Source organism: Ascaphus truei, unplaced genomic scaffold (genome assembly GCF_040206685.1).
Source record: "Ascaphus truei isolate aAscTru1 unplaced genomic scaffold, aAscTru1.hap1 HAP1_SCAFFOLD_894, whole genome shotgun sequence".
NCBI classification, from domain to species: Eukaryota; Metazoa; Chordata; class Amphibia; order Anura; family Ascaphidae; genus Ascaphus; species Ascaphus truei.
In genome coordinates, this window is record NW_027457233.1 from 31308 (window position 1) to 45644 (window position 14337).

A 14337-nucleotide genomic window follows, 5' to 3' on the forward strand; every position below is an offset into this window, starting at 1 on the left:
TCGGGATGGATATAATGTGTTATAGAGATGGATGTTTGCTGGAAGGTTCGGGATGGATATAATGTGTTATAGAGATGGATGTTTGCTGGAAGGTTCGGGATGGATATAATGTGTTATAGAGATGGATGTTTGCTGGAAGGTTCGGGATGGATATAATGTGTTATAGAGATGGATGTTTGCTGGATGGTTCGGGATGGATATAATGTCTGTGATAGAGATGGATGTTTGCTGGAAGGATCGGGATGGATATAATGTCTGTGATAGAGATGGATGTTTGCTGGAAGGTTCGGGATGGATATAATGTCTGTGATAGAGATGGATGTTTGCTGGAAGGTTCGGGATGGATATAATGTCTGTGATAGAGATGGATGTTTGCTGGAAGGTTCTGGATGGATATAATGTCTGTGATAGAGATGGATGTTTGCTGGAAGGTTCTGGATGGATATAATGTCTGTGATAGAGATGGATGTTTGCTGGTAACTGGAAGGTTCGGGATGGATATAATGTCTGTGATAGAGATGGATGTTTGCTGGAAGGTTCGGGATGGATATAATGTCTGTGATAGAGATGGATGTTTGCTGGAAGGTTCGGGATGGATATAATGTCTGTGATAGAGATGGATGTTTGCTGGAAGGTTCGGGGTGGATATAATGTCTGTGATAGAGATGGATGTTTGCTGGAAGGATCGGGGTGGATATAATGTCTGTGATAGAGATGGATGTTTGCTGGAAGGATCGGGATGGATATAATGTCTGTGATAGAGATGGATGTTTGCTGGAAGGTTCGGGATGGATATAATGTCTGTGATAGAGATGGATGTTTGCTGGAAGGTTCGGGATGGATATAATGTCTGTGATAGAGATGGATGTTTGCTGGAAGGTTCGGGATGGATATAATGTCTGTGATAGAGATGGATGTTTGCTGGAAGGTTCAGGATGGATATAATGTCTGTGATAGAGATGGATGTTTGCTGGAAGGTTCTGGATGGATATAATGTCTGTGATAGAGATGGATGTTTGCTGGAAGGATCGGGATGGATATAATGTGTGATAGAGATGGATGTTTACTGGAAGGTTCTGGATGGATATAATGTCTGTGATAGAGATGGATGTTTGCTGGAAGGTTCGGGATGGATATAATGTGTGATAGAGATGGATGTTTGCTGGAAGGTTCGGTATGGATATAATGTGTTATAGAGATGGATGTTTGCTGGAAGGTTCTGGATGGATATAATGTCTGTGATAGAGATGGATGTTTGCTGGAAGGTTCGGGATGGATATAATGTGTGATAGAGATGGATGTTTGCTGGAAGGTTCGGTATGGATATAATGTGTTATAGAGATGGATGTTTGCTGGAAGGTTCGGGATGGATATAATGTCTGTGATAGAGATGGATGTTTGCTGGAAGGTTCGGGATGGATATAATGTCTGTGATAGAGATGGATGTTTGCTGGAAGGTTCGGGATGGATATAATGTGTTATAGAGATGGATGTTTGCTGGAAGGTTCTGGATGGATATAATGTGTGATAGAGATGGATGTTTGCTGGAAGGTTCGGGATGGATATAATGTCTGTGATAGAGATGGATGTTTGCTGGAAGGTTCGGGATGGATATAATGTCTGTGATAGAGATGGATGTTTGCTGGAAGGTTCGGGATGGATATAATGTCTGTGATAGAGATGGATGTTTGCTGGAAGGTTCTGGATGGATATAATGTCTGTGATAGAGATGGATGTTTGTTGGAAAGTTCTGGATGGAATAACGTGATTGAATTCTGCCGTTCCCACACACTTTTTATTGGATTTGTTCGCTCTTTGTTTTGCGCTAAACGGAGAGCCGGTGGAGTAGAAATGTTTCTATTGAACAGTTATATACAATCTGATTTCAAAATATAAAACAAATGAGTGAAACAAGATGTCTGGCCAAGATATATAGTGTGTTCATTAAAGAAGGAATGTTATTGTGACATTTATTCCGTATGTGGAATCTGCATTGACCATATATTCGTTTTATTTTCCTTTTTAGGGGTTTATCTAGAGTATTGATGTGATATAACTGAATACCTGCTTTATTGTATGTTCACTTGTAATAAAGAAATGTATGTATGTATATGTAAGGATGAATAATGGCACTGTGGTACCCCTTTCCTTGTTACGGGACAGGTTTATATACTGGAAATAAGTCCGAGCATTGCATTGAAGAGCCTGAGTTGGTGTGAACGTGTCCCTACCCCAGCCTCTCCTTGCTCTCCTCGGGTGTCAGCTGGTCGAACGTTTTCGCCTCTTCGGCTCCCAGGAAGGCATCGTGATCGTAGTCGAAGCTCTGCGCGTCGTCGTGCATCTTGTCGCTGAGCTGGGGGTCGTGGTGCACGCGCTCTTTCTTCTCGGTGGGTTTGCACAGAGCACAGGCTGCCCACAGGCAGAGGCACCACAGGAGTTGCATGTCCATCCTTTACAGCGTAACCTGGAAGACAAGAAGGGACGGCAATCTTAATCCGCGGGCATGGTCAGCGCCGTGCTGAGCAGCGCTCACGCACAGCAGTGAGCCCCTGCAGCCGCAATGAGAGCGGCTTTAGCAGGGGCTCGCGCACGCTTCCGCAAGCGTGCGGAAGCGTAGTCGACATTATTTTTTTAGTTTGAGCGCTGAGCGGTTCGCCCTCTGTGATGTAACTGGCCCGCCCCCCGACACGCCCCCGGATGGCGCGTGAACTAAGGCCAGGGAAAGCACCCGCTTTCCCTCAGCCTCAGCGCGCCTCCGCACGGCTGAAGTCACCATGGACTCAGCCTTAGGCCTGGGACATAGTAAGCGCTTAGGTGCTGCTGCTCGCTCTGCCAGGAGCTTTTTGCTGTCCTGGCAGAGGAGACATCAAGCGCGCTTGGGAAGCGGGTATCACTGTGTGTGTGTGTCACTTGGTAGCTGTCAGTGTGTGTGTGTGTCACTTTGAAGTGGTCTGTGTGTTTGTGTGTCACAGGGGAACCTGTGTGTGTGTTTGTATATGTGTGTGTGTATATTATATAATATTTTAAAAATTAAAAAAAAAAGACATGTTGTGAGAATAAATTATTTATTAACATTGTGCAACTTTGATAAATATATTCACGCACGCGCGCACATGCACGCACACACATGCACGCACACACATGCACGCACACACACACACGCACACACACAAATACAGACACACACATACACACACACAGACACACACACAGACACACATGCGCAACACCCCTCCATCTCCCGCGCGGGCAGGGAGACAGGCACAGGGATCGGGGCAGAAGGGGGACACATCACCCGCTCCCCCTTTCCCCCCTCCCACGGGGGCAGCGCAACAACCCTCCATCTCCCGCACTGGCAGGGAGACAGGGATCGGGGCAGAACGGGGACACATCACCCGCTCCCCCCCCCTCCTACACACACACACACACACCTCTGTGCTGCCTGTGTAGGACCGGCTGCAGCCCCATTGGATGGGAGCGGTCACGTGACCGCTCCTCCGCTTCCCCGAGCGGCAAATTTCAAACCTGCCTGTCTCGGGGAAGTTTCTCCTCCTCCGCACGCATCAGCGCGCATGCGGAGGGAGAAACTATAGCCGCGCTGATAACAGATGCAGGGGCTTTGTGCATCTGTTCAGCGCGGCTCAGCGCACGATGTCCTGGGCCTTAGTGTGTGTCAGGAGGCGGGCACGGGAACCCAGTCCTGTTACCACGAGGAGGAATTCCTGCTCTGTGCCGTTTCCATTCAGAGTAATTAGCAATGTGTGTTTTCTACTTTTAAAATGCCTGGTGTTATCTGTAAAAAAAATAAAAAGAAAGAAATCCTGATCCTTAATTGGGGGAGTGTTTGTCAAAGTGCTTCCTCTGCCATTACCCAAGTCTGTCCTCATCAGATTCGGATAATGGTCACTCACCTGCTTTACAAACTACTTTATGTCGGTTAAAAAAAAAAAAAAAAAAAAAACAGAAGCCGCACGATCCAGATTTAAACAAACAAAAAATATATATATTTCCCAGAATCCCTTGCTGCAGTGGAAGCACCGTATGCTGGGTGATAATGGTGAAAGGCAGAGGTGCAGACCTGTCTAAGACATGCAAATGAGCACACAGTAATATTTCCATTTGAGATAGATATACACATGATAGATAGATCGATAGATATACACATGATAGATAGATCGATATAGGGCCATAAAAGTATCAACCACTGAAGACGGTCCCTTTGGGGACCGAAACAGTGGGATCCTGTGTGTTATGGGTCAATAAACACCCTCTATTTTGTCTGGTGCAGATAATTAGACCATTCTGGTCTTTTCTTTAATTTAATATATAAAGGGCTATAAAAGTATCAACAGGTATAATAACTATTTCATATAACACTTCTCTCCCAATGGGACACACAGCGCGCCACAATGACAGTACAGCGCGCGGTACGCAGCACATAGGAATGTTACAGACACAGTCCCTGCCCACATGAGCTTACAATCTATTATTTTGGGGCCTGAGGCACAGGGAGATAAAGTGACCTGCCCACGGTCACAAGGAGCCGACACCGGGATTTGAACCAGGTTCCCCTGTCGTTATCAGAGTCCGTGCCTTCACGTACTGAGCCGCGCCTTCATCCCTGTGGGTGGTGTATGTTTCAAACAGTGCGACGGCAACACACAGATCCATTACAAATACAAAGAACTCGCCAGAAACCTGGCTCTCACAACAGGACTCTGCTGTGTGTCTCATACACTCCGAGCCCCAATGGTCGGGTGGAGGGGTAGGTCTCCTCCCGTGGCCAATATCAGCTCCGCCCTATGTCTCCATCTGTTTCTCTCTCTTCCTTTGAGGTTCACTGTCCAGCTTTTCTACCCTGTCTCTCTGCACGTGGCAGTCACCTACAGACCGCCGACCTCTACAGCCCCTACCTCTATCTTCCTCGGACTGAATCCCTGCTTTGTCATATTGATCATCCCTCAGTCTGGTGGGCATCTTGCCTTCTCTCATTAACTTCCTCCTTTGGTCTCCACCCATGGACCAATTCCAGCACCCACAAAGATGGTCACTATCTAGACATGGTCTTTACTATAAAATGTTCCCTTTCCGATTTCTGTCTCCCCCTTTTTGCTCTATCACCTCCACTCATTCTCCTCCTCCCCTCCTACCTGTTCTACTCGTTACTCTCGAGACCTTCGCTTCAGTGACCTCTCTGCTCTGACATCTACCCTGAACGCTAACCTCTCTTCTCTCCCGCCTTCCTCTGAACCAGGCAATCTTGTCTACTGTTATAACTCTATCCTCTCCTCCTCTCTTGATCTATATACCCCTTCTCGGCTCCGGCACACCCGCCCCTCTAACCCACGGGCTTGGTTAAATTTACAAACATGCCTCCTTCGCACTTGCACTCGCTCCTGAACACCGTCGGAAGAAATCTCACACTCATTTTCTGCGCTATAAATGTCTCCTCCCGTTTTAACTCCGCGCTCTCTGAGGCCAAACACTACTTTTCCTCACTCAACACTCACAAATCCAATCCACGCCGTCTCTTCTCTGTATTTGATTGTCTCCTCCCTCCCATCCTTCCTTACTTCCCTTCTCATCAAGCCTTTGCCGACCACTTTGCCATCCACAAGGAGATTCCTTCTGTCCCTCCCCCTCCTCTCTGCTTCTATCCAAACCTCCTTCCTCCACTCAACTCCTTTTCTCCTGTTACAGAGTTGGAAGCTGATCTCTTCCCTGCCACATGCCCTCTCTGTCCTATCCCCTCACACCTTATCAGAACGCTTACTCCTGCCTTGGTTCCCACTTTCACCCATATCTTTAATTCCTCCCTGTCCTCTGGCATTTTCCCCTCCTCCTTTACACATGCGGTGGTCACGCATACGTCTCATGTTATCCCATATGATCAACTTTCTTCATTCCAATGCCCTCCTGGATGCTTTACAACATGGGTTTCATACGGCTCATTCAACAGTGTTCACTAAAGTAGCCAATGAACTACATGAAGTCACATCCCATGTTCACTTTCCCTACTAAGGCTGCGCCGATAGTGCCGGCGACACTGATGTCACGCTACGGTCGCAGGAAAAATCAAATTGAAGGGACTTCCAGCGATCGCGACCAATCCGTCGCCTCGCTCCTACTATAAGCACACGCGACGGCTTCAATACATTTGTTTTGAAGCGACGTCGTGTCGCCGGCACTATAAGCGCAGCCTAATCCTGCTCTATCTCTCTGCTGCCTTTGATACAGTTGATCACCCGCTTCTGCTTCCTATTCTAAACTCTTGGTATCCGCAACAAAGCTCTAACCTGGTTCCCATCACACCTCTCCCATCGTGCATTCTCCGTCTCTGTCTCCAACATGTCTTCGTCTCCTATTGATCGTCGACCTACAGACGTTGGTTTTACCGTAGGGCTCTGTTCTGGGACCTCTCCTTTTCTCCCTCTACACACTATCACTTGGTGACCTCAGGTATCAGCTCTATGCAGAGATATCTATCCACCTCTACCCTCACACCTGCAATTCCGCCCCAAGTCTGGGTTGCCTCCTGGCTATATCCTCATGGATGGCGCTCCGCCACCTTAAACTTAATATGGCTAAAAACGGAGCTCCACATATTTCCCCTTAAATCTGGCCCAATATCCCCCTTTTCCATCACTGTAAATGGTTCTACCCTCTATCCTGTCACCAAAGCACATTGCCTAGGAGTGACATTTAACTCCTCCCTTTCCTTCTCCAATCATGGCATGTCTAAAAGTTGTTGCTTCTGCCTACGTAATATTGCCAAGATCCGCTCTTTCCTGTCACGCTACGGCTAAAACACTAATACATGCCCCTATCCTCTCCCGCCTGGATTACTATAACATACAGCCAACAGGCCTCCCAACTGTCTCCTTTATAATCTATCCAAAATTCTGCTGCTAGAATAATTTCCCTTTCTCCCAAAACAGCCTCTGCTCCTCTCCCCCTTAAAGTCCTCTCCTGGCTTCTCATCATGTTTCAGATCACCTACAAAGTTCTCCTCCTTACCTTCCAGGCTCTCCCCTCATCTGCTCCTCCTTACATATCTGCTCTGATCTCTCGTTATGCCCTGCTGGTCTCCTGCGCTCTGCTCATACCTATCTCCTTTCCACCTCTTTCACCTCTACGGCTCTGTCGCTTTAAACTTTTTCCCCTCACTGCCCCTTACCTGTGGAATTCACGCACCCTCCGCATACGCCAAGCACCTTCTCACCGCTCATTTAGGACAAATCTAAAAAACCTCACCTCTTAACTGAAGCGTTCCTTTAGCTCAGACGCCTGGCTGCTGTCCCACAGCCACAGTCCTTCCTACCAACGACTGCCATCTACAGCACTTACTCCCTCACCTGCAGTTTCTACGTTTCTCATCATACCACTTAGATTTTAAGCTCCCTGGGGCAGGGGTTTCTTTTCCTATTGTCTGATCTTATTTGTTGCACTTATTGTGCTATAATATTCCCTGTATTGTATGGTCTCTCTTGTAAAGCGACAAGTACAGCTGTGGGCGCTATATAAAGATATACATACATACATACATACATACATACATACATACATACAAGACCAATGCAGTGCAGCACAGGAACAGATGTAGGATACCAGAAAGGGTAGATGTAACCCAATCATCAGGTCACTGCCGTTAGTGCTCTTTGGTCCCAGGAAGGACTGACCGTTTGGGCTGCAGACTCCCTTCAGTATTGGAAGCAAACACTGCCCCATGTGGGACTGGACTCTGTCCAAGTAATGGGCTCACACAGACGTATAATATACCTCTCTCAATACCAACAGATTTTACCAGGAAAGATACTAAAATACACATCTTATTTTCCATCAATCTGGGGAGGGCAGAAGGAGATCAGGTAGTGTGACCCTAATAATATACAATGTAAAGGGCCAGTCCCCTGGAGAGACAAATTAAACTAGTGACCGACAATATACGCTTCACACGGTTTAATACATTTACCACAGATCATTAACACATTAAATAAAATCTGATAACTATAGGTAATTATTTATGAAAGTTTTCCTGGCGATGTTAGCTCCCTTGTCTCGGCCCCTATAGATATTTATCCCACAGGGGTTTGGCCATACATCAGATAACCTTACCACTGGGATGAAGCCAACAAGACTGGCCAACCACCCACACACACTTCATTTCCAACCGAGGAAAAACAGAGAAACATGTCCAGGCGTAATACATATTCTGGCCCATTCTTTCTTAATAAAGACGACATGAATGTCTCCATTTAAGACGATTAAAACAACAATGCTATTACTGTAGAGGGGAAGTCCTCCCCTTAAAACAAGTCGATGGCAGCAACAAGTACAAATAGGTGATGGTTACTTTTTAAGTGCAAGTCTTCTTAAACCTTCTTCATGTCTTTAGATTATCTGTACCTGTTACATAGAGATGCTTCAAAACGTACAAGTGATGTGGGACTGCCCCTTTAAGTATGGCAATAACTAAACAATGCTTCACAACGCATTGCAGGCTGCAAGAGCTATGATCTGAAAAACAGCTGGTTTCCAAGATGTAACAGCTGGGAGACTCTTCCAGGCAGGAACAAGAGTCTCGCCCATCCCGATGGGAAACCCCGATAATCTCAGTCAGAAGGCGCGTAACCAGGGACAGCAAGAAATGCAGAATACACCCTCTAAAACACAGGCCTTATACAGGCTGTTTAACAATATCCCACCTCGCTGATGCTACAGGCAACAGATTACGGACGCCTGCTTTCTCCAATTACATGTTGGGTCCAACAAGGCTGCAACGTTCAAAACCGTATCAGAGCTGATTTAATGCTTCCCAAACCCTGGTGTCTGCATCCGTCATGGGCTGGGACCTCCTGGTTACAGAGATATTCGCAGTTTTACAGCAGGAAGAATACTAGTTGGGGGGACACACATAATGGACGCTGGCGTCGGCCTCGCTCTGGGGGCCGCAATGTCATCGGGAGATCACAAGTTTTTTGCGTCAGGAAGCGGCACACAAAAAAACTGCAACTCTCATGAAACGGGGGTCCCAAGTTCTGGTGTGTGTACGAGTGCGTGTACGAGTGTGAGTGTGTGTACGAGTGCGTGTACGAGTGCGTGTACGAGTGCGTGTACGTGTACGAGTGCGTGTACGAGTGCGTGTACGAGTGCGAGTGCGTGTACCAGTGCGTGTACGAGTGCGTGTACGAGTGCGTGTACGAGTGCGTGTACGAGTACGAGTGCGTGTACGAGTACGAGTGCGTGTACGAGTGTTTCCTGCATCACGTCCAAAGGAGACCTCAGTGATCCGCAAATGTACATTATTCCTATAATTAAATGTACAACAAAACAATAATTTCTACACAGAATCTGTGATCATCCTACAGCAAATAGAGAGAAAGTGACAGCAAACATCATGTGTATACTAAATGTGTCTGATCGAGGAAGACTTACATGCGAGTGCTATTATTTCTCACAACTGGAACAGACTTACAGCAAGTCTCTGGTAATAAGCTACGTTTAATACTGTGGGGAATGTTAGAGGAACGTTTTGTGCGGCTTGTGATGCAGTCGTCTTTACCACACAGGGAACAAATGCATAACTGCAATAACAAGCCAGAAAGAACACCCAGGAACATAGCGGAACAGGTTTAATTTACTGCAAGCAGTTCCTCAAAACTAAGTGCGCAAGCTGAAAAAAATTAATTATATATATACATATACACAGTGGTTGACAAATCACCAAAAAATCTACTCGCCACCTAGTACCAAACGTGTGCTGCTTGGGCCAATATTTACTCGCCCGGGGGTTAAATCCACTCGCCCGGGGCGAGCAAATGTATAGGTTTGTCGAACACTGTATATATATATATATATACTGTATGCTCATTTGCATGTCTTAGACAGGTCTGCAACCCCGCCTTTCACCATTATCACCCAGTACACAGCACTTCCACTGCAGCAAGGGATTCTGGGAAATGACATGCAAATGAGCACACACTGCCACTTTTTGCTTCAAAAACCATTTTATATATGGTTTCCTATAGGCTTAAGCTTGCTGCATGGTCACAGCTTTGAGCACAGCCAGGGTAAAGATGCATAGCCAGAAAACCACCCACAGACAGCTGTTTCGACCTTAATGGGTCTCATCAGTGTGGGGTTGGTTAACTGGCTATGCAATGAAGCGAAAGGATGGGGTTTACCATACTGAGTTAAGTTATGGTGAGTAAAAAAAGTGACAAAAACCCTCCACAGCAAAGCATATAGCAAATGTAAATATACTGTATGCTCATTTGCATGTCATATATCTATATCTATATCTATAATAAAAAATTAATAGACAATACCGTTCTGTGGCTAACGAAATGCTTTTATTTGTGCGAGCTTTCGAGATACACTGATCTCTTCTTCCGGCGATGTTACAATGGATAAAGCAAGAAAGGTTTAACTTAAAAACAGTGCATCCTGGAATGTATCTGTGACTGGAACCTATCCCTCCCCTGTTTCTTGCTGAATGCAATTTATGACTTAAGGTGTTAAATGTTCCCTGAATGTTAGTGGTGTGTGTATATAAATTTATACAGCGCCCACAGTGTATACAGCGCTTTACAAAAAGTGTGTGTGGAGTGGGAGTGTATACCAGTGGTGTGGGTAGGTGTGGAAATGTGAGAGGGTGTTCAGTGCATCTGGAAAGCTCGCACAAATAAAAGCATTTCGTTAGCCACAGAACGGTATCGTCTATTCATTTTTGATTATTAAGCTCGGCTAACACGGTACAGATATATATATATATATATATGTTATACAAAAAAAAGTGTAATAAAGAGGATAAGCAGGAGCGAAGATGCTCAAATTGAGGAAAAATACGAAGAGCTGGAGGGCAAAGTGAGAAAATCTGTATTAAACATAAAAAACGGACTAAACAGAAATCCCTCACTCGCGTTTCGCGCTAACAAGCGCTTAGTTAAAGAGGAGATTTTTCCGTTAGTGCGTGCCCTCCAGCCCTTTGTTTTTTCCGCCTGCGTCTCTACCTCCCGGCTGGGAGCACGCCAACGCCTCCCTTCAGCAGCTACGATATACGTACGTTTTCTTCAATCCAGCGACTGTGGACTGCGTTTCTTTAGTTAGCAATGTGGTGTAATACAGGAGCGGCTGCAGACATGCGGGGAATGAGACCGCGTGGGCTCCGTGCTCCAGTCGGGCTGCGACCAGGGTAAAGCGTAGCGCGATCAGAGTGATAACTCTGAATGCCCTCGTCCAGGGTGCGTGCGCACGTGCCTGTGCGCTTGCTGCTTGGCGAGACAACCAAATTTGATTTGGCTGCTTGCTGATGCATCACGTGAGCGGGACGCCCAATAAGGGCAAACCAGCTCCGTGACGTCATGGCCACGCCCCCCGCGCACACAACTAGCTGGCCAGAAATTGCCCGGTAAAGCGCATGATGTCACGGCGCTCGAGCGCCAGCGCGCCGCTCCCAGTCTGGCCGCAGTCCAAGTCTCCGTGGTGTTTTTCATACCAGCCCTACGAGACTTACTCATATGACATATTAAAGTAAAGTATAGTGACTCAACAAACTAGCCACCCGCTGAAGGGGACACGAGAACCACGTGTGTGTGTGTGTGTGTGTGTGTGTGTGTGTTATATATATATATATATATATATATATATCTCACAGGGCTGCTGTGGATGTGGTCAGCACTGACTTTTGGATTCCTTTGTATTTCATATAGCAATCTCCGATCTATACAGCGATATACAAGTGAGTGTATATACACATATCGTACGCAAAGAATACACAATATACACATAGCTCTATGTCAATGATCAACATACTAAAGGAAGTCTGCACATATAATAAAAGGTGTGTGTATACACATATATACACACACACATTATACATATATATATATACACACACATTATACATATATATATATATATACACACACATTATACATATATATACACACACACATTATACATATATACACACACACATTATACATATACACACACATTATACATTTACATACTTATATACTATTACAGGCATATTTCTGAGACACACAGACACACACAGACACACACAGACACACACAGACACACACAGACACACACAGACACACACAGACACACACAGACACACACAGACACACACAGACACACAGACACACAGACACACGTTACCTTCTCTCTCTTGTCTCTCGTAGGCTCCGCCCCCTCTCTCAGGCTCCGCCCACTTTCCCTCACACGCCGACACCGGAAACAGCGGAAAGGCCCATAGAAATCCCGCCCCTTCCTCCGTTGACGTCACTACCACGCGGCCTCTCCCTCCGTCGCTCAGCGCTCAGCTCCGCCCCGCTGCTTGGTGTTGATTGGTCGGCATGGCAGGAGGGCGGGAGGGGGCAACCACCGGCGCGCGGTTGGTTGGAAACCGCCACGTCCACACGGGCGCGCGCAGGGCCTGTCAGGGGCACGAGCACAGCGCGAGGGTAGGCGGATCCTGTAAGGGCACGAGCAGAGGGCTGGGCGAGGCCTGAGGGCAGCGCGCGCGACAGTTGGCGGGAAATTCCTGGCTATGTGGCAGAGTGTGTTACTAGATATACACACAGTTACTATAAAGTATATTACACATTTATATACACACTAATTGTGTGTATATATTACACATTTGTGTGTATATATTACACATTTATATACACACTAACTGTGTATATATTACACATTTATATACACACTAACTGTGTGTATATATTACACATTTATATACACACTAACTGTGTGTATATATTACACATTTATATACACACTAACTGTGTGTATATATTACACATTTATATACACACTAACTGTGTATATATTACACATTTATATACACACTAACAGCGTGTGTGTATATATTACACATTTATATACACACTAATTGTGTGTATATATTACACATTTATATACACACTAACTGTGTGTATATATTACACATTTATATACACACTAACTGTGTATATATTACACATTTATATACACACTAACAGTGTGTGTATATATTACACATTTATATACACACTAACAGCGTGTGTGTATATATTACACATTTATATACACACTAATTGTGTGTATATATTACACATTTATATACACACTAACTGTGTGTATATATTACACATTTATATACACACGAACTGTGTGTATATATTACACATTTATATACACACTAACTGTGTGTATATATTACACATTTATATACACACTAACTGTGTGTATATATTACACATTTATATACACACTAACTGTGTGTATATATTACACATTTATATACACACTAACTGTGTATATATTACACATTTATATACACACTAACTGTGTGTATATATTACACATTTATATACACACTAACAGTGTGTGTATATATTACACATTTATATACACACTAACTGTGTGTATATATTACACATTTATATACACACTAACAGTGTGTTATTTATTTTATTTATTTATAAAATATTTTACCAGGAAGTAATACATTGAGAGTTACCTCTCGTTTTCAAGTATGTCCTGGGCACAGAGTAAAACAAAATAATACATGGTTACAAGTACAGTTACATAAATGAACAGGGTATACATTATATACTATACATTGCATGCACAGTTAGAGATAATATATATTATGAGCGTATGAGACAGTTACAGACCAGATTAAAATGTGAGACAGCCTTAGATTTGAAAGAACTTAAACTGGTGGTGGGTGTGAGAGTCTCTGGTAGGTTGTTCCAGTTTTGGGGTGCACGGTAAGAGGAGGAACAACCGGATACTTTGTTGAGCCTTGGGACCATGAATAGTCTCTTGGAGTCTGATCTCAGGTGATGAGTGCTGCATGTGGTAGGGGTGAGGAGCTTGTTCAGGTAGCTGGGTAGCTTGCCCAGAAAGTATTTGAAGGCAAGACAGGAAAGGTGAACTTTGCGCCTAGACTCTAGTGATGACCAATCTAGTTCTTTGAGCATTTCGCAGTGATGTGTGTTGTAGTTGCATTGGAGAACAAAACGACAAATTGAATTGTAGAGGGTGTCAAGTTTGCTAAGGTGGGTTTGAGGTGCCGAGCCATATACTATGTCTCCATAGTCAATAATTGGCATTAGCATCTGCTGTGCGATACGCTTTCTGACCAGGAGACTTAGGGAGGATTTGTTCCTGTAAAGTACCCCTAGTTTGGCGTAGGTCTTGGTTGTCAGGGTATCAATGTGCATCCCGAATGTTAAGTGGGAGTCAAACCATAAGCCCAGGTATTTAAAACTAGTGACAGGTGTTAGGGTGGTGTTAGCGTTGGTTCTAATCAGGAGCTCAGTCACTGGAAGCTTTACA

General features: G+C 45.0%; 1 protein-coding gene across 1 annotated transcript in view; it reads right to left on the bottom strand.

Annotated features, from left to right (window-relative positions):
• The window catches only part of LOC142486477 (calumenin-like), a 40156-nt gene extending 27730 nt beyond the window's left edge, over positions 1–12426 (bottom strand). The window contains 3 exon segments of the mRNA XM_075585065.1: positions 2134–2148; positions 2232–2464; positions 12169–12426. Coding sequence (XP_075441180.1) covers positions 2134–2148; positions 2232–2449 — 233 coding nt within the window. The 5' untranslated portion in view covers positions 2450–2464; positions 12169–12426.
• Between the last annotated feature and the right edge of the window lie 1911 nt (positions 12427–14337).